The 20,936-nt window shown below is 45.4% G+C and overlaps 1 protein-coding gene across 24 annotated transcripts in view; it reads left to right on the top strand.

Moving 5' to 3' along the window:
• The window catches only part of ADGRL3 (adhesion G protein-coupled receptor L3), a 667,301-nt gene that overhangs the window by 615,316 nt on the left and 31,049 nt on the right, over positions 1 to 20,936 (top strand). For 19 of the 24 annotated variants that reach the window (XM_064148540.1, XM_064148545.1, XM_064148522.1 and 16 more), the window contains 4 exons: positions 2,723 to 2,749; positions 7,319 to 7,487; positions 11,958 to 12,083; positions 14,673 to 14,769. In XM_064148540.1, the coding sequence (XP_064004610.1) occupies positions 2,723 to 2,749; positions 7,319 to 7,487; positions 11,958 to 12,083; positions 14,673 to 14,769 (419 nt within the window). The remainder of the gene's footprint in view (positions 1 to 2,722; positions 2,750 to 7,318; positions 7,488 to 11,957; positions 12,084 to 14,672; positions 14,770 to 20,936) is intronic. The other 5 variants (XM_064148526.1, XM_064148534.1, XM_064148533.1 and 2 more) reach the window with 1 other exon arrangement.

Below are 20,936 nucleotides of genomic sequence, written 5' to 3'. Positions count from 1 at the left end.
AAATAAAAGCAACAAACAAACAAAATAACCCACAAAGCCCTGTTTTTCAGACAGGAATTGTTGCTAACGCAAGACTTAAGCTTCTTGCAACGTTGGAGTTGGTAAAATGAAAAGGAATGCTCAGTATTTCACAAGGGATGGCATAGAATCGTGGAATCACAGAATAGTTGGAAGAGACCTGAATGACCTTTCCAAAGCCCTCTCCACCCCTGCCATGGGCAAGGACATCTACTAGACCAGATTGCTGAAAGCTTCATCCAGCCTGGCCCCCTCCAGAGAGGAAACATACACAATCTCCCTGGACAACTTGTTCCAGTCTCTCACAACCCTCACTGGAAAGAAGTTCTTCCTAATCTCCAGTCTAAATTGCCTTCTTCCAGCTCAGAGCCATTGCCCCTCACCCTATCACAACAAGCCCTTATAAGAAGTCCCTCCCCAGCATTCTTGTAGGCCTCTTTCAGATACTGGAAGGCTGCTCTAAGGTCTCCCTAGAGCCTTCTCTTCTCCAAGCTGAGCAATCCCAACTCTCTCAGCCTGTCCCCACAAAGGCAATGCTTCAGCCCTCTGATCATCTTCGTTGCCTCCTCTGAACCCACTCTAATGGTTCCATGTCCTGCTTTTGCTGCAGACACAGTACTCCTGGTTGAGTATCAGCAGAGCAGAGTGGAAGAGGAGAATCATCTTCCTTATCCTGCTGGTCACAGCAGGAGAGATTTTGTCCTAAGAGCCTTGTGTGTAGAGATTGGAAGTATTTGGGAGTTAGGCGTCTTTGAAAATTCCACTTCTGTATGTGCCTGCTTGATTTGGACAGGGGGTCCTAAGCACATCCAGGTTGGAAATGGGGTATAAACTTCTTGGGGCTTTTTCATGGTTTACATCTGAGCTGCTTTGAAGTGTTAGCCTCAAGCTAAAAGTCTGGGTTTAGCGATGTTTTGTCTGTACAAGATGAAATGGAGACTTCAGCTGCCTTGAAGAAAGGCAGTTACAGATCACCAAAGAACCTGGCAAAGGTCTGGCTAGCAGCAGCAGAGCCTAAATGAGAGAAATCCCCACATCTCTTTTGATAAGCTATCACCAGTGACATCTCAGCTGTAACGTCTTTACCCTCTGTTCTTGTGAACACAGCAATAGAGACTGCTTCTGCCCACACTGATGGCCTGGGAGCTCCAGACTGTCTCACCTCTTTGATGGATTCATTTACATCATGGGGGGTCCTACAGGACCTGCAGTGCTAGACATGGCATGATCACAACAGGAACCTTCCCTGGTGATCTCACAGGCTGAGTGGATAAAAGAGCAAAGAAAAGCAGACGGATCCAACCAATATCATGTTGCAGAGCTGGGATGGGCTGGAGACCTCTCTAGGTGCTGCTAAGGGGGGAAAACTTTTGATACCAGTGGCTTTTTTATGTTTCTGGTCACTCCTCAGATACACTGAAGATGCAGAAGTCATGTTGTCCCAGCCTGTTTTAGCATAGACAGAGAACTATCTTGTTAGAAAAGACCTTAAGATCATCAAATCCAAACATAAGCTAACACCTCTCTCTACACCACTGTTAGATGATGTTCCTAAGCTCCTCATCCAAACATCTTTTAAACACCTCCAGGCATAGTAACTCCATCACCTCCGCTCTGATGAAGAAAGGATCTTTGCTAAGCCAAAGGATCTGAACTTTCCTTTCTGTCCCTTAGAAGCAGTGATTCTTTTCCCTGCATCAAGCCAACTTCTCTACATTTGCTTCTTTCCTTTCCGTTCTTGATATGCTTTGTGCTTCCTCCATGCATTGTTAGACACCACTTTTGAGTGCCCTTGGGTGGCTCAGATAGATGTTTTCATGCAGCTGGCAGATATAGCACAAGATCTAAGGCAAGCAGCTGTCAGGGTGGCAACGGGTGACCCGGAGGGAACCCTGCAAGGACAGCTGAAGATGATGTTGAATGCTGAAGCAGAGCTGTAAGGGGGCTGGATTAGAGGTTGGGATGGGGATGGAGGCAGGAAGGACTTCAGCCCTGGGGTACTATAGGTGAGACAGCACCACTTCCCTGTCAGTGACAACAGCCAATCTAAACTTGCCCTGGTGTAACTCAAGGCCATTTCCTCCCATCCTGTCACTTGCTACTAGGAGAAGAGACCAGGCAGTTGTAGAGAGCAATGAGGTCTCCCCTCTGTCTCCTTTTCTCCAGAGTAAACACCCCCAGTTCCTTCAGCTGCTCCACACCTGACCTGATTTCCAGGTCCTTCACCAGTTTTGTTGCCCTTCTCTGAACACGCTCCAGAACCTCAATGTCATTCTTGGTGGAGGGGCCCCAAAACTGAACACACTGAACTACAGCACTGCAGATGGAGAGTGTTTTTCCCACCTAAAGGCATGAAAGCCTTCTGCAATGGCTATGCTGGAGTTTCAAAACTTGTTTTCTCCTGAAACAGCCACGTTTTTTGAAAACAGATTTCAAAGGCAATGGAGAGTTGTGTGGTGGCAGCCAGGAGGGGTAGCTGCAGCTCACAGCTGTGGGTGAAGCCAAAGTTCTTGGTAACGTTTCAGTTTCCTGGGGCAGAGAGCCAGGCTGGCTGGTGTGCAGCAGGTGCACCTTGGTGCCAGCCCACCTTTGGTTTGCTGGTGGCTGGTGGGAGAAGGGAGGGGGAGCAGCAGTGAGGCGGATTCTCTGCATTGTGCTATTTCTAATGTTGGTGTTCTTGTCTTTATGTCCACGCATTCTTTAGCTATGAGGATAACAGACCCTTCATCAAGTAAGAATGACCTGAATGGCTGATAAATTTCGTTTATCAGTGTGGTCTCATGAACCAGCTGTCAGATCAATATGGAAAAAAATCATTAAAGCTTCTGTCATTTGCATTTGAGGCAGAAGAGCAAACTGTGCAGGAAGACAGTCAGGCATACAGCTCCCATGCAGAGTAAACGTGCTGCAGATGTATTGCCAACCAATTGTCACCAGATTGGCTTCATTATTCTTCGATTGGCCATTACTTGAATTCAGTGTGAACGTTCCCAAGTTGATCCTATACAGTACAGACTTGTTGGGCCAATAGCAACCCTCTGGTCCATTGTGTTTTGTCACTGACAGTGCTTTATGCCCAGGTGAACACAAAGGTAAATGTTCAGAGAGGTGCACAGATGGGTATCCCCCTGATTCCTGCCTTGCCTAATGGGAGCAGTGGAGACAAACTCATCTTTGGTGGATTGGAGACTGTCTCCTTCCCCATTGGACTACCTAAACATCCTTAATTCTAAGTCTCTGATTTTCAATTACAGCAGAACATGAGGTGGTTTGCTATCTTTGTTGCCATAGAAAGCACTGTAGAAAAGGTTTAAAAAAAAGAGAGAAAAGAAAAACCAACAGCAGGTCTGTACCAAGAGCAGACTGCAAACCACAAACTGCACCAAAGAAAACCAAAAAATGCCATGAAATCACATGCCTTTGCTCCTGCAACCAAAAACAAACAGAGAGAAAACCAAACCCAAAACAAAAACAAGCCAAACAAACAAACAAAAAAAACCCAAAAACCCACAAACACACCAAAAAACCCTCACAAACAAAAAACAAACAAACAACAGAGTAGTAGCACAAAACAGAAGCAAATCAGCTTGAAAATGGACTTTCAGTTTGTTCTTCTGGTGAAGAGTCCTTTGTGTTCATTCCTGCAGCATCACTCCCACATTCTCTTTCATTGCTTGGTTGTTGGTTTTTGATCATTTTTTTCCCCCTGTGAAGACAGGAGCTATTCAAAGAAATCTCCAAGCCCTCTGTATCTTCAGGTCTTGTTTTCTGAAGCACAATGCTCTAGAGAGCTCAGTTTACATGTTGAGGTTCCTCTAAACCCACAGCTTCCTTTCCATCACAACAGGCAGCACATTTCCACTAAACAACTGGTTTCCTCCTGCACACCTCTGCAGCCAAAGGCTGTTTTACCAGGTTCAGGAGCTGGCTGTGCCTCGGAGACAGAAGAGTTTTCTGACATTCTGAAAATCATTTCTAAAAGACTCTGTAAATGTAGGAAGCTTTTAATCATCAGGGGGAAGAGAAGGAGATGGGGGGAAGAGTTTTCTACTTAGAGTCATAGAATTATTAAGGTTGCAAAACCCCTCTTAACATCAAGTCTAACCATCAACCCAACACCACCATGTCCACCAAACCATGTCTCAAAATGCCATGTTTTTAGAACACCTCCAGGGATGGTGACACCATCATCTCCTTGGCCAGCCTGTTCCAATGCCTTGACCACTCTTGCAGCAAAGAAATTCTTGCTAATATCCAACCTAAACCTCCTATGGTGCAACTTGAATCCGTTTTCTCTAGCCCTATTGCTAATCACTTGGGAGAAGAGACCAACGCCCAAGTGGCTCCAACCTCCTTTCAGGGAGTTGTGGAGTACAAGGAGGTCTCCTCTCAGCCTCCTTTTCTCCAGACTAAACAATCCCAGCTCCTGCAGCTGCTCAGCTTAATTTGTTTTCATTTTTCTTTACGGAAAAAGATAATATTTGTATTTTTAAATTGATGTGCAATTAAGATGATTATGTGCTCTCACTGATGGTGGAATCTCAAGGAGAAAATCTTGAGGAGAAAAATAGACCAAGTGGGTAAAGCTGGTAAACTTGATCTAGTAGCTACCTTCTGGAAGGATTTGGAGAGAGCATTTTCAATGTGCATTGTGCTAAATATTTCTTGGTGGGATTGACTGGGAATGCTTCAGAGGAGCTGTTCTGGTCTGCTAGATGCATAATAGTGATTTTTAAAGAACTGCTTTAATAAGCCTTTACCTTAGGGAGCTCTTTGGGTTGTGTGGTTAAATAATACATATTTTATAAACTTCAGTGGAAGGCTTAATGCTGTGGGGTTGGGTTTTCCTCTTTTTTTTTCCCTTTTTCATTGTAATACTTTAAAGAAAGAAAGGGAGGGGGGGAAGAAGAAGAAAAAAATCCAAAACATGGATACATCGTAAGTGTAATTCTGTTTGTGAAAAGCCCTGCTAAAAGGGAGGTGGTGGAGTCACCATCCCTGGGGGTGTTCAAGAAAAGACTGGATGAGGCACTTGGTGCCATGGTTTAGCTGACTGGATAGGGCTGGGTGCTAGGTTGGACTGGATGAGCTTGGAGGTCTCTTCCAACCTGGTTGATTCTCTATGATTCTATGAAAAGGGTTCAGGGTTGCAGGTACCAAAGAGTCTCCATAGTGGAGGTTGACCTCTGTAGGAGTTATTTTTCTCCTAGGCTACCGCTGCTTCATTTTACTCCCCATTTCCCTGTGTTCAGCTTATCTAATGTAAACCAAGATATGCTCAAACCATGGCCAAGTTTCTACGAGGCTGAAGTGTATAAGCAGCTCATTGTTCCTCAAACTCTCCTGCATCACCCCAGTCTGCTTCTGGAGCAGACAAGGAGGCAGGGAAGGTGCTACTGGCTGCAGGATTGTCTGCTTTGGGGAACCAAAACAGTGAATGGTGAGCAAGGGGTGCAAAGATTAAGCATTACTGCAGTCATTTTCATGTTGTTACACTTAATGAACCCAGGGGAAGGCAGAGGAAAATAGAGGTCTTGAGGAAAAGGGCAAAGGGATACCCATGATGCTGCTTGCTACATGCTTCCAACTGACCTTCCTGCTTAGAAGTGAAGCTCTTCTCCTGTGCAGCAGTGATTCCTTTAGAGTATCTAGTGTATGGAAACTGAGGGGATGGACAGGAGTGGGGCACAGGTTCTCTCCTGATTATCATAATTTCATCTCATGTCCTGGCATTGGAAGATTTCTCTCTGAGAAGTCAGTTTAGCAGGTGACTCAATAATATTCATAGGCTCAGTACCCGAAGGGACCTATAAGAAAGCTGGGGAGGGACTTTTTACAAGGGCTTGTATTGACAGGATGAGAGGTAATGGCTTTGAGCTGGAAGAGGGGAGATTAAGAAAAGATTCTTTCCAGTGCAGGTGGTGAGACACTGGAACAGGTTGCTTATTGAGGCTGTGAAAGCCCTCTCCCTGGAGGTGTTCAAGGCTGCATTTGAGGGGGCCTTGATCAACCTGGTCTAGTGGGAGGTGTCCCTGCCCATGGCAGAGAGGTTGGAACTGGATGATCTTTAATGTGTCTTTAAGGGACCCAAACCATTCTATGATCATTAAGGTTGGAAAAGGCCTCTAAGACCATCAAGCTCACGTGCCAATCCAACACCACCAAATCATGTCCTCACAGTGCCAAATTTACTCTTATTTTGAACGCCTCTGGGGATGGAGACTGCACCACCTCCCTGGGCAGCCTGTTCCAATGCCTGGCTGCTTTTTCAGTCAAGATTTTTTTCCTAATATCCCAATGTTTAGCAGGGTAACAGGGAATATTTCTTCTGCTATCCCAGCAGAGCTTCCTGGTTTTCTGAAAGAGTGCTTAGAAAAAAATTACTTTCAGCATCCATCCCATGCCCCTGGTTCTCTCTGTCCAAGCAGAAAGTCCCTGGGACACAGCTACCCATATATCTGCTTGGACAAGGTTTGGGACTAAGCAGTGCCCTGCACCCCCACAATGTTTTGGACCCAAGCACTCCTCCCCTCCTGGAGCTAGCAAAAATCTTAGGTTTGCAGCTGATGGAAGAAGGATTGCCCCTCCTTTTCTGCAAGCAGAAGTGTGGCAGCAGCTCTTGTTTCAGCACATGTGGTATGTGTGGATCTCTACTTCCCCTCCTTGCAGGGTGGAAGAAGTGTGAAGCAGCAGCCCTGAGAGCCTCCTTCTAGTGTGGAGCTGCTCTGGCAGGCAATGAGGGCTCACCCACCTGCTTGTAGTTGTTTGTCTGACTTACAGGCATATGGGAGACTAGCTAAAATGCAGCAATACATGTGTGATGGTGTTAAGTGTAGAGAGGCTCATCCAGCTGGCACTCCTGCCCCAGCAAAAGCAGTGGACACTAAAAAAAAGGGCCATTTAGAGTCATTTTGGTTGGTTGCTTTCCTTTCCCTGCCATTTGCTGAAGTAACATCTACATGTCATTTACATACATGCTGCTTTTACATGAAGCAAAAAGAACAGTAACTGAAGAAGAAAGAAACAGTGTGGTTACAAACGTGCCTTGGTTGTGGTAATTCTCCATGCTCATAACATTTCCATGCCTGTATATTTCCTTAAGCTTGAAGCTTTGCAAAGCTGCATCCAGGCTGAAGACCAACCTCCCTACGACACATTTTGATCTGCTGCTTGGTTGTTGGTTTATTTTTTGCTCAAACCATAGACTAAGTCTTGCTGTTTGTAGTTGTGTGGCTTCTTTTCTGGATGGAAAACAACAACCCCTTTCCTTTTTTTTCTTTTGTTTTCCTTCTCCTAACAGGTCCTGGGTTATAGGTGCAATAGCCCTGCTCTGCCTATTAGGACTGACCTGGGCATTTGGACTCATGTATATTAATGAAAGCACAGTCATCATGGCGTACCTCTTCACCATATTCAATTCTCTGCAGGGAATGTTTATATTCATTTTCCATTGTGTCCTCCAGAAAAAGGTAAGTCAGACAGTTCCCAGCTGCGGAAGAGCTGGTTTAGGGGGTGTTTTGTTGCCTAACAACAGCAGCCTAACATCATCCACGTGCCCTGAATTGGCCTCACGCTGATTTATCCCTCCAGTGCACTTAATAAGGGTGGTATTTAGACTGCAAACCAGCAAGATGCAGGGGAAGGAGGTGATAATGAAGATGTGTGACAGTGGCATTTCAGAAGGCAGGGCACACATCGGAGACAAGGGAAAAGGCAGCTGACAGTTTGTAGGGCTTTGGGGTAGCCAACCTGTGACAGGGCTTTGCTTGCTATTGGCCAGATTCTCCTTTCCCATGTGCTGCTGTGAGATGGAAACAACCCCATGAGCATCTGGAGGGGTCCTCATGTGGCTGAATCCCTGCAAGAAGCCCACCCTTCCTACAGCACAGTGCATGGGTTGGTGCTTTCCCTACCTTTTTGAGAAGGGAGGGACCCATGCTCTGCAACGCACCTTCAGCCTGCGTATTGCTTGATCCCGATGTCAGATTTTGGAGGCATTTGTCAAACCAAGTACAGTTAAGTGTTCCTTGGTTGAACTTGAAGTAGGCTCCAATTAACATTTCCAAGAGAGCACTGGAGAAACTTGGGAAAACTCTGGAGGGAAAAAGAAAAAATCAAAATAAGCCTCTGTGTGTGTATGTGTAGATCAAACTTACAGCCTCTGACAGCCAGCAGTAAATATTTTTAAGGACAACTTTATTCCCCACTAAGCTCTCCAACTCTGTGCATGTCAGCTGAGAAGTTTTTATGTGCCTCTTGCTTTCAAAGAAAAGTTTCTTTATTTACTAGGGTGGAGTTTCTTTATCCACACAGCGAAGACTTACATCTGGGTCTCATTTTCTCAGTGGCTTTTGGGGAAATGATTGACTAGGTAAAGTCAAGGCCATGATGAGGTCTGTTCTTCATCCAAGAGTCTTGGTCTTGCTCCTGTGTTACCCATGTTTTCCTATGCAGGGGAGATCTGACTTATGAATCATAGAACAGTTTGGGTTGGATAGGAACTTAACCATTCTCTAGGTCCAACCCCACAGCCATGGGCACCTTCTGCTAGACCAGATTGCTCAAGGCTTCATCCAGCCTGGCCTTGAATACCTACATGGAAGGGGCATCCACAGCCTCCCTGGGCAACCTGTTCCAGTGTCTCACCACTCTCACAGGAAAGAATTTCTTCCTAATCTTCACTCTAAATCTCTCCTCTTGCAGCTTGAAGCTATTCCCCCTTGTCCTAACACTATAAGCTCTTGTAAACAGTCCCTTCTCAGCTTTCTTCTAGGCCCCTTCAGGATGGCAGTATGAATATGAAAACATAAACAAATTTCATCATACCAAGTGAGCTCTGTGAACAGTGTCTCTGGAAGGCTCTGCAGAGCTGTGTGAAAATGGCCTTCTTAAAACCAAAGGAAGAGTTCTGGGGCTCAGGATTTTGTCCTTGTCATTTTATGTGAAAATTGTGCAGCTTAAAAAAAAAAAAAAAAAACCAAAGCTGAGAAGCTTTACACAAAGTGCAAAAGTGTTCAAGACCACAGAATGTCAGGGGTTGGAATGTACCTCAAAAGATCATCTATTCCAGCCTCCCTGCCAGAGTAGGACTGCCTAGATCAGGTCACACAGGAACACATCCAGGTGGCTTTTGAATGTCTGCAGAGAAGGAGACTCCACAACCTCTCAGGGCAGCCTGCTCCAGTGTTTTGTCACCCTTACCTTATGTTCCCATGGAACCTTCTATGCTTCATCTTGCACCCATTGTCCTTTGTGCTGTCAATGGACATCAGTGAGAAAAGCCTGGCTCTGACCTCCCAACACTCACCCTTTCATATTTGTAAACATTAATGAGGTGATTCCTCCATCTTCACTTCTCCAAGTGAGTGACCCAGCCTCCTTGGCCTTTCCTCATAAGGAAGGTGCTCCTCTCCCCTCAGCACCTCTGTAGCTTTGTGCTGGGCTCATTATCTAGATGCAACTACCTGGTGATGTTCCCAAAACTTTCAGCAAGACTTTTTCCAGGCAAGATGATAATGAGACTGTAGGAAGCATCACTATCACTAATTAAACTTGCAGATGCCTCTTTGGTGAAGAGTTTGAACCATTCTCACTGCTCTGACCTCTTGCCTGTAATGTGCCATGCAAATGACCAGCCCCTAATGCCCCATCCCAGCATGGCACCGCAGTGTCCTTAGGTATTGTGATACTCATTTGGCCCAATGTTTTTGTGTTTCAAGCCAGTCTAAATCCTTAAAGCATCACTGATGGCTATGGGATCACTCCTGATTTCTAGCCACAGAGAGGGAAGGAGAATGAAACTGGTGCCTTGCTTTGAGGTAGTTGCATCTCTTTGACCTGAGAGCTGAGAAAAGGGAAAGAAAGACCAAAACTCAGAAAGATTTAATAAAAACCCCTAAAACCCAAACCCCACAGAAAACTCCTTTTATTCCTATCTATCATAGACTAAAAAAATCAGCAAAAAGCTGCAGAAAGGCAAGCAGTGGGTGGCTAATTAAAGCAATTGAATTATTTTCTCTCAGCAAAGGATTGATTAGGCACTTGAGCATATTGGGCACTTGTGGTATAGTGTTTGTCTCGAGCGCTCGAGGAAGAGCCTAATGAAAAAAAGCTGTAATTTGCTATTTAACTGTTGTTTGGCACTTTGGAAATGCTCAGAGATAGGCTGGCAAAATTTCACAGCTAATATTGTGCTCCAAGCAACCTCAACTGCTGCTTTTGTCCTGCGTAGTTTTGAGGGGTTTTCTTGGGTCTTGGGTTGTTTTTTTCCCCTGTTGTTAGTCAGCAACTTGACCTGCTTTGGGGTTTTTAGAATCATACAATTGTTTCAGTTGGAAAAGACCTCCAAAGTCATTGGATCCAACCCTCAACCCGATACCACCATGGCCATTAAACAATGTCCCAAAGTGCCATGTCCACACTATGGTACAGACTGCTCATTTTGAGCCTTGCCCCATGTTGTTTTGAAGTGTTAAAAGTCACAACTGAAGCTCAGGCAAAGCTTGGCTCGTGCCCTGGCACAAGTCCATCTCGTTTACCTGAAGCAGAGGAGGTGGCATGGCTTAACTCCAGGCAAGGAGTTAGCCTAGTTGGACCTGATGCCCACTAAAACCTGACTGGCTTGCATGGTGCTGAAGGCAGATTCCAGCCACCCCAGAGGACTGGGAATATAATCTTTAGGGCCTTTATCTCTGCTGTGCCCCTCAAGAAAGACTGCAAGACGTAGGGCTGGGAAAGAGAAGACTGAGAAGTGATCTTATTAATGTTTATAAATACCTGAAGGGAGGGTGGCAAGAAGAAGGGGCCAGGCTCTTTTCAGTGGTGCCCAGTGACAGGACGAAAGTCGATGAGCACAAGCTAGAACACAGGAGGTTTTACTGGAATGCAAGAAATAACTCCTTTTCTGTGAGGATTCTGGAGCCCTGGAGCAATCTGCCCAGAGAGGCTGTGGAGTCTCCTCCTCAGGAGACTTCCAAGACCAATCTCTATGTGTTCCTGTGTGATCTGCCCTGGGTTGACCCTGCTGTGGCATGTAAGCTGGACTCAATCTCCAGAGGTCCCTTCCAACCTCTACCATTCTATGATTCTGTGATTCAATTTGACTGCAGGAAATAATGTGAAAAGAAATAAAATAAATCAATAGCTCTTATATGTTTCTTCTCAATTTTTTCTTCTTAGTCCTCTGCCAAGAGCAATAACTTTTAGTACCTTGATGAGCCAATATGCTAGTTTATATCAAATCTATGAGGATATTAATTTTCAGTCATAAATAATGTATCTGGAGTTTTTCCCATGCTTCTTTCACGTGCCTTGGAGGAAGCTGGAATCGACTGCTGTCAACAAGCAGCTTTGCTGCGTGAAAGCAGGCCCTTACACCATTGCAAATAGGGAGCTATTCTACTGGGACTGTTCAGCTACAAGCTGTAATAGGCTTCTCCCTCACCTACTGCAGCAGCTATTGTTTTAATGACCCACTGAGGAAAGATTCATGGATTGATAGATTCATAGAATCGTTAGGTAGGAAGGGACCTTAAAGATCCTCCACTTCCAACCCCCCACCATGGACAAAGACTCCTTCCACTAGACCAGGTAGCTCAAGGCCTCATCCAACCTGGCCTTGAACACCTCCAGGCAGATGACATCCACAGTCTTCCTGACCAACCTGTTCCACTGTCTCTCCACCCTCACTGGAAGGGATTTCTTCCTAATCTCCAGTCTAAACGTCCCCTCTTCCAGCTCAAAGCCATTGCCTTTTGCCCTATCACTACAAGCCCTTGTGAAAATCCCTTTCCTGGCTTTCTTCTATCCCCTTTCATGTACTGGAATGCCAGTCTAATGTCTCTCTAGAGCATTCTTTTTTCCAGGCACCAGGGGCTGTGTTGGGTGGTGGGTTGAAGGAGGAGCTGCCTGCTAACCCTTGTTGCTCTTCCCTTGGCTAGGTCCGTAAGGAGTATGGAAAATGCCTGCGCACACATTGCTGTAGTGGGAAAAGTACAGAGAGCTCCATCGGCTCAGGAAAAACCTCGGGGTCACGGACACCTGGAAGATATTCCACAGGCTCACAGGTAACCTACAACCCAGTGCTTTGCACCAGCACTCCGATGTCCTGCCTGGCTCTGCTGGAAGCAAGCTCCACTTGGCACCAAAGAGTTGCCTTAGGGTCTCCCTAGTGCAGCTGCTGTGATTTGCCTCCTTCCCAGACTTGAAGTCAACACAGTGACTTCCCCTGGGATGCTGTGGCAACTAGTGTCTCTCCAAGAACTTTCTAAATAGCCACAATGAGAATAAGAAGTCCAAAGATATAGGTGTCCTTCCAGAAACAGGTGAGGATCATCATCCTGTCCTGGATCAGGATGTGTCCTGTTCCCATTCACAGGAATCAGGAGCTGGGAGCACTTTGTCAACTATGCTACATCCCAGCAGATCCTTTGATCACAAGCAGATGATTGTTGTCACTGTGCATGAACAATGCTGCAACAATCCAGTACTTCTCTGTCTTACAAAGAACAACCAAAATGACTCCAAGAGTCTTCACAGTGAGAGGTCTTTCCTTGTGGCAGTCAGTCAGCCTCTTGCCTCACTCAATTTACTTTAGTTTGTAGACCACTTTGGAGAATCTATTTGGGTCAGATTATTTTACTCAATTATGGGATTTGTTATGCTTTGATCACCCCCAAAAATGTAGGGGGTTTGTGTCATTTGTGCACTTGGCAATTGTGAAGCTTAACTTGTAGGTATAGATGCAGATTGACGGATGAAGAGTTCCTATCAAATGAGGACGCTTAGTTGGTAATCAATAGGAAGCAAACAGAAATGCATTCAGTATTACTAATGGAAGTAATTATACATGACAGTTCCACTATTAAATTATGAGAGACATGCAGCAAGTAGCAGTTTATAACCTCCCAGGAAAAAACTAATTTACAATTTATGTCCTGGAGCAAATTATTATTTATTTTCTGCTGTTTCCAAGATGTCACCCAAGAGCTCCACGTTGGCACTGACATAGATCTGGATGGTACTCAGGGCAAATGATAGCAACAGAATATGGAACCTCTCTCCAGAAGGCCAGAAAAATCCCACAGTAATCAATAAATATCTAAAACTCACTGTATTGAGCAACACTTAAGTGGCTGGTTTACAAACCTTTGCTTGTACATAACTTAGCTGCTGGGTAGGTGCCCTTCCCTCCAAGAAGAGCTGACTTTAATGGGCCCTTTCTCTTGGTAATCTCAACACAAGAAGCCCTTCTGAGGGTGGCCTGAGCCTGCTGGCAGCAGGCAAGGTTTGAGGTACCAAGGAAGAGTATTTTGACTGCATAAGCTTGTCCTTGGAGGATGAAACTACCTGAGACTTAGTGTAGGCAGGAGAACCTCACAGAGGTGATAGAGAGTGAATGGAGATCAGTCTGAGCTGTTAAAGGCATCAAACTCCTAACTTTTGAATAGAGAACTCCATGAGGAGCAAAGCCCCAAGCTCTTTTTTTCCCCTTTCTTCTCTGTAAAGCACTTAGGAAGCAGAATAATTAATCCACAATGGATCACATCAGAGAAATGCAATAGATTAAATGTCCAGGTGAAAAATAATTGCTGTGAAAGTGCATGGGTCTCATGTCACATTGTGTTTCCATTTATAGAGGGCTAATGCATGATTAGGAGATGCCATTACTCCATAGTTAATGAGTAGTGGAGGAGGCATTTTGCAGCTGTGACCACAGGAGTAAGCCCTGGAAGATCTTGCATGGCTAAGATTCTGTTACAGGAAGCACTGAACTTTTAGCAGTTAGGAAAACCATGGCCTGTCAGAATAGGAACCAAACTCCTTGATCCTTTCAACTGCCTTAGCACCACTTTCATACATCCATAACACACGTCCATCACAATCTGAGAGGTGAGGCAGAGTTGTCCCCTGGACACATCTGGATTCCCCAGTCAGCCTCACACAGAGATTGTGGTTGAACCACTTACATGATGCATATTGGCTGAATTTTGGATCGTGATCTAGTTGGGGTGGAGTGAGACAGTGACATAAAAACCACTGAGGTAGACACTCCACAGCATATCTGAGAAATAAAAACAGAAGGCCAACATATGAAGGACTGTTTTCCCAGCAGCAGAAGCTCTATCACAGATGGCAAAACCATCCCAGATTTTTCTGTAGGAGAGCATGACCCATTTGTTTAAGGGGCATTTTCTTCTGCCCCTGATATTCCCCACGTGGGATAGTAGCTATAGAAGACTTCTTTTCATTCGGGGGCACCACAAATCAGTCTTCTGTTGCACTTCACAAAACACAAGACACTGAGATAGAACACGGAGCACATCTGCTGTGTGTCAGCTCCTTTTCTGTTGTTTGGTGCTATGTTGGTAAATCTGGAGAGCTCACATGGCTTCTAGGTTGCTCTCCTGCACAATCTGTAGTTATTAATGCAATCCACTGACACACTGGGGATGGATCTTTGCGCTATAAAGTTCGGCAGTCAGGGGCTTACATACACAGGGCAAACAAAACAGCAAACACGTGCTTACAGCTGGCCAGAAACAAGCCTCATCCTGAGCCAGACGTGCCAGTAGTCACCTTTAGGGAGACAGAAGGAAGCCTACCTTGCAGCTGCTAAAGAATTCATTACCTGCTGTGGTTCAATCCCTCTTCAGAGCCGGATTCGTAGGATGTGGAATGATACAGTTCGAAAGCAGTCTGAGTCTTCCTTTATTACTGGAGATATAAACAGTTCAGCTTCACTCAACAGAGGTAATTATGAACTCTTTTTCATTTCTCTAACTCTTGTGATGGCTTTAAGAACATTGGAATATGTTGCCCCTTTCCTTTCCCTTCCACTCCTCCTCCTCACCTCGACTGGCACTGGACCCTACTCTGCCACATAACAAATGTTCTGATGATAACCTGAAGGAGGTTTTGTGGTGGTTGTTGCTCTTTTGTCTTTTATTTTCCTTCTGGATACATTTTACAATTGAGAATTGTTATTTCTGGAAGGGAGTTACAAAAAAATAAAGTCATTAAATATATATATATATATTAAAAAAAATTAAGCTTAAAAGAAATATCCTCTTTTCCTCAGCAAACTGCTAGGGCCAGAAGGTGCTGAGGGGTCAGAGCTTCTTGTTGGCAGTAGAAATGGGCCATGATGGCACTGTACAGCCTGTGGTAAGCATCACAGAAGTCCTCATTGTGCTGGGTGGGTAACAATGCTGTCACTTTTACAGAAGCAGCAATATATGGCAGAGCAGAAACCTAAGACTGAACCATGTTTGGAACAGAGTTATCTGCATTGATGTTCATAAACTGAGTCTGAAGAACTGGATGATGTGAACTTCATAGATACATGCAGAGGAAAAGCTCTCAAAAATGGGGATGCCACAGAAAATGCAGTGGCTGGCACAGGAGGAAATCTGAGTAGCTTTTGTAAAGCTAAGTCTTTTCCCTCCAGAGAGTTGCAGGGAAATGACAGTGAGGGAACACCAGACAAAGAGCCTCAGAAATTGTATTATTCCTCCTCTGGCACAATCCAGCACTCTCAGTTCCTGGAGCAGTAACAGCTGAGGGTCTGTGGCAGTGTGCAGCCTCCTTCTTTGGAGCAGCAAGCGGGGAGAGGAGGTTACCTGCACACAAATGGCTCCAAGATGCTGTGTGTATTGGTGAGACTGGTGGAAAGGACAAAGATGTTGAAACATAAGCTGGTGAAATTGTGGGCTTCCCAGGTCAAGAAAGACAGGTAACTATTGGGGAGTCCAAGGGAAGGCCACAAAGATGCTGAGGGGACTGGAACATCTCTGTGATGAGGAAAGGCTAAGAGACCTGAGGCTGTTTAGCCTGGAGAAGAGCAGCCTGAGGGGACATCTTCTCAATGGTCGGCAAGAGCTCAAGGGTAAGGTCAAGAGAATGGGGCTGGGCTCTTTTCAGTGTTACCTAGGACAATGGGCAATGGGCACAGGCTAGAACACAGGAGCTTTCACTTGAACATAAGGAAAAACCTCTTTGCTGTGAGGGTGGTGGAGCCCTGGCACAGGCTGCCCAGAGAGGCTGTGAAGTCTCCATCACTAGAGACTTCCAACACCCCCTGGACACATTTCCTGTGCAGCCTGCCCTTGAGGACTCTGCTTTAGCAGGAGGGGTTGGACAAGACAATCTCTAGAAGTGCCTTCTGACCACCAACATTCTGTGATTCTATGAATTGCTTTATGGTGTAGCCTTGAGCAACCAGATGCCAAATTCTGCTTTGTGTATCTGCCCAACTGATGCTGGAATTAAGAAGGGGTAGAACTGGGATTACTGGTTTCAGCTCAGAATCAGAAGTATTTCCAGCCTTGGTGGTTAGATTGTACAGCTCAATGAAAAGTTGTGTGGGACTCAAATCTTATAAGAGTGGCTGAGGGAATTAGAGTTGTTCAGCCTGGAGAAGAGGAGGCTGATAGGAGATATTATTGCTCTCTACAAACTCCCTGAAAGGAGGTTGCAGTGAGATAAGGGTTGGTCTCTTCTCCCTACTGTCAGGTGACAGGAAGAGAGGAAATGGCTTGAAATTGTGCCAGGGGAGTTTTAGTTTAGGTAGCAGGAAAAAATTGCTTCCTGCATGAGTGGTCAGGCACTAGAACAGGCTGCCCATGGAGGTGGTGGAATCGCCATCCCTGGAGGTGTGCAAGAACTGTGTGGACATGGTACTCTGGGACATGTTTTGATGGCTGTGGTGATGTTGGGTTGAAGGTTGGACTCAATGATCTTGGAGATCTCTTCCAACCAAAACAGTTCTATGATTCTATAACTTTGATTCTTAGTCTTTATGCAGCCTGAGTTCCCCTCAAGTTGAGGATGAGTTTTGTCTGAGCTTGAAGGACTGTTAATGTGATGTTAATAATATGGCTTCCTGGGTGCTGGGGAACTAGAACATGATTCACCTCTCTGGACATTATTATATATATGTATCGCCTAAGCCAGCACAAAAGACAAAGTACTGTAGTTAAGATGGAGATGTGGGTTTCTTTCTCAATCTTCTCTCAGGGCTCTCACAATTCACCAAAGAAATATTAATGAAGATAGCCATAAGTTGGCATCACTGCAAATGCCTGATTCATGCCCATGTCTTACCCTTGAAGCTCTTCTCTTTGAATCAAAGATTGGAGAGCTACAGGCAGTCTTTTCAAGTTGGTTGGTTGTCATGCGAAGAACTGCTGTTTCCTTCCACCATTCTCCCCTTCTGCTCTGTCCTGGTGAGGCCTCATCTGGAGTACTGCGTTCATTTCTGGGCTCCCCCAGACAAGGAACTGCCTGAGAGGGTAGAGCAAAGGACTGTGCAATTGATTAGAGAATTAGGGCATCTGTCTTATGAAGAAAGGTGTAGGGACTTCAGTCTTTTTGATTTGGAAAAGAGAAGACTGAGCATGGATCTCATCAATGCTTAAAAATACTTAAAGTGTGGGTCTCAGGAGGACTGGACCAGTCTGTTTTCAGTGGCACCCAGTGACAAGACAAGGAGCAATGGGTACAAACTTGAATATAAGAAGTTCCATCATCTAAACATGAGAAGAAACTTCTTTACTCTGAGGTGGCAGAGCGCTGGACCAGGCTGCCCAGAGAGGTGGTGGAGTCTCCTTCTCTAGAGTCATTCAAAACCTGTCTGGATATTGTCCTGTGCAACCTGCTCAATGTGAACTGGCTCTAGCAGGAACTTGGATGCTCTTTGCAGGCCCCTTCCAACACCTACAATTTTGTAGTTCTCTGATCCATTGCTCCATCTCAGAGGAAAACCAAAGTTCCTTCTGTGTGAAATACTCCTCCTTTAGTCAGTGGAGAAGTTGACTTTCTCCCCAACACAGCAGATGCAACAGAGGGAAGTGCTTTGGGAAAGAGGAACTTGTGGGCTGACTAGCACAAGAAAGGCATCTCTTCTTATTCAGATAGGGCTTGCTATTTTACCCTGTGCAGCAGGGCAGGGTGGCTATAATTTGGGAATGCTGTGAAGCGCCTTTGAGTGGAGAATCTTCATCCCAATGTGGTGAGAGCCTGTTATGAGATGAGCCTGCTATGAGATGTGCCTGTTATTTAAGTCAAGTGGGAAACAAAATGTGGTGAGAGCCATCCTCAGATTGGATTGCATCCACCTATTTTCCTTGTCTAACAGCACCCAAGGGGCCTCGGTCTCTCCAGTGACTACACAAACAACCTGATAAACTGTCTTAGAAGGGAAGCCTTTTTAGGTGGGACTTGAATGACTTGAATAAGTTGGTTTCTTGCACAGGGGGATCCTCCCTCTGTTTCAGTTGGGCAGGCACAGTATTTATTGTTGTTTGGATTAGGGTTTTTTTGTTCGCTTGGCTTGTTTGGTTTGGTTTGGTTTGGTTTGGTTTGGTTTTGCTTTGTTTTTCTGGTGGAGAGAATCTTGGAATGACTTGGCTTGGAGCGGACCTTAACGTTCATCTAGTTAACCCCCTCGCCTCCATGCTCAAGGCCTCATCCAGCCTGGCCTTGAACAGCTGCAGGGAGGGGGCATCCACAACTTCCCTGGGCAAACCTATTCTAGTGTCTCACCTCCCTCGCGGTGGAGAATTTCTCCTTAATCTCCAGTCTGAATCTCCTCTCTTGCAGTTCAAAGTCATTCCCCTTTTCCTAGCACTACAAGCCCCAGTAAAAAGTGGCTCTGCATCTTTCTTGTAGGCTTCCTTCAGGTAGGCTGCTCTCAGGTCTTCCTGGCTGGACAACCCCAACTCTCTTATCCTGTCCCCAGAGAAGAGGGCTTCCAGCTTTCTGATCATCTTTGTGACTTGCTTTTGACCAGCCCAAATGGTTCCATGTCCTTCTTGTGCTGGGAGCGCCAGAACTAGATGCAGTATTCCAGATAGGGTCGCATAAAGAGCAGAGCAGAGGGGGAGAACCACCTTCCTCATCCTGCTGGTCACATTTCTTTTGATGCAGCCCAAGGCACTGCTGGCCTTCTGGGCTGGAAATGCAAACATTTCTTTGGGAACTAGCATCTCCAAAGCAGCAGGTGGTCAGTTCTGCTAGGAAAATAACCTTGACATCAGCAGTAATCTCAGCTGCATGGGGCCCTAGATATTTCACACTTTATCCTATTCATTCCATCTGCAGAGAAATATTTGTGGTTTTAGGGCTTTGCATTGAGCATAAGTTGTTTCTTCAGTCCCTCCAGAGAGAGCTGCAGCCTGAACAGAGCAGTGAGGCAATGTGGTTTGCCTCTTCTTAACATATTGAAGCATAGCAAACTTTAAAGGAGCTGTTTCATTAATATTTTGTTTAGAAGTGTGCAGCAAAATCTGAGAGGAGTCAAGTGATAGCCTGGAGTTGTATGGTTAGTAGTTTTCTCTGCCCAAGGTTCATACTCACAGAACTTTTTGCATGAAGATATCTGTATTAGCCCAGATTAAACCTTCTTTATGTGCTGGTGCTTTCCCCAGAGCCTTCAGGCAGCAGCTCTCTTTCTAAACCAGGGCAAAACCAATCCTCTCTCCCCAGAACTGCGCTATCCTCCAGGTCCTGGCTCAACCCCACCTCTCCATGTCCTGGGCCAGCACTGAGCTTTTCTGTTTCTGTCACGGGAATGGAAAGCAGTGAGGCATCTTCCAGCTGGGATATTTCCTCCTTTAAGTCTTTTTAACTTTGATCACATTCACAGCACTCAGAGTCCTCTGCTGCTTGAAATGTCCTAGGCAAGACTGCTCTAGCTTTCTCTATTGCTGTATGATGACCAGCATCCATCACTTGAAGAAGGACATTGAGATGCTGGAGTGTATCCAGAGAAGGGCAATAAAGCTAGTGAAGGGCCTGGAGAAAAGCTCTGATGAGAAGCAGATGAGAGAGCAGGGAGACCTCATTGCTCTCTACAGCTCCCTGAAAGGAGATTGGAGTGAGGTGACAGTTGGGCTCTTTTTCCTAGTATCAGATGACAGGACCAGGAACTGTGCTGCCATCACCTGCCCTGGGCAGCCTGTTCCAATCCCTGACCACTCTTGCAGAAAAGAATTTTTTCCTGATCTCCAACCTAAACTTCTCCTGGCACAATTTCAGGCCATTTCTTGTTGTCCTATCCCCTGACACTAAAACTGACCTCCACCTCACTCCAGCTTCCTTCCAGGGAGCTGTAAAGAGCAATGAGGTCTGCCCTCAGCCTCCAGTTCTCTCAGCTGCTCCTCACCAGACCTGTTCTCCAGACCTTTCACCATCTGGGAAATCCACATTCAGGAACTGTTTGTTCTCAGGCAACTGGGATGAAATGGAAAACTGAAACAAGGACATTGTTTGTTCCTGCCTCTTACTTCTCCTTCCCAAATGCATGCATCATCGTGTGCCTCAACTTCCAAGTAGGGCTCCATAACAGAGAGTTGATTTCTCTTTGCCTTATTATTTCTCCCCTGTGTTTTTTATGTCAACCACAAAGACTTCATCTGAGGCATGCATAGGAAAAAAAAGGGGAAATTATTGTTCCTGTTTTCAGAGTTAATCAGTTTAATGTCAAATTCATGTGGATTTCTTCATAACGAACAGAACAAATTGAGCTCAAATTCAAACAGTGGGAATCTTGAGTCAGAGGGGAAAATTAAAATGAAGAACATTAATATCCTGATTTCTAACCCAACCGAGACCTGATTGTTTCGAAATGAAATCTCCCATCAAATTCCTCCTACCCACTCCAAAAATATAATTAAGCTGTGATTTCCAGCCTGAAATTGTATCTGCGCTCTTAACTCAGCAGGGATGGCTGTGTGTTGAAGGGAGGGTGAGGGATGTTTGAAAGTCTCTTCAGGTGGCCATATTCTCCTGCATTTTCAGGAAGCAGTGATTTAGAAAACATCCTTTGGTAGGAGGCTGTCACTCCACAAGGTGGGAGCTCCATGTTTCTGTTGGGGCGCTGAAGGGACTCAGGTATGGATCCCTCCGATTTGGATCTT

The sequence above is a fragment of the Pogoniulus pusillus genome, chromosome 9, assembly GCF_015220805.1.
Source record: "Pogoniulus pusillus isolate bPogPus1 chromosome 9, bPogPus1.pri, whole genome shotgun sequence".
Classification (NCBI taxonomy): domain Eukaryota; kingdom Metazoa; phylum Chordata; class Aves; order Piciformes; family Lybiidae; genus Pogoniulus; species Pogoniulus pusillus.
This window is presented reverse-complemented; position numbering and strand designations above follow the sequence as displayed.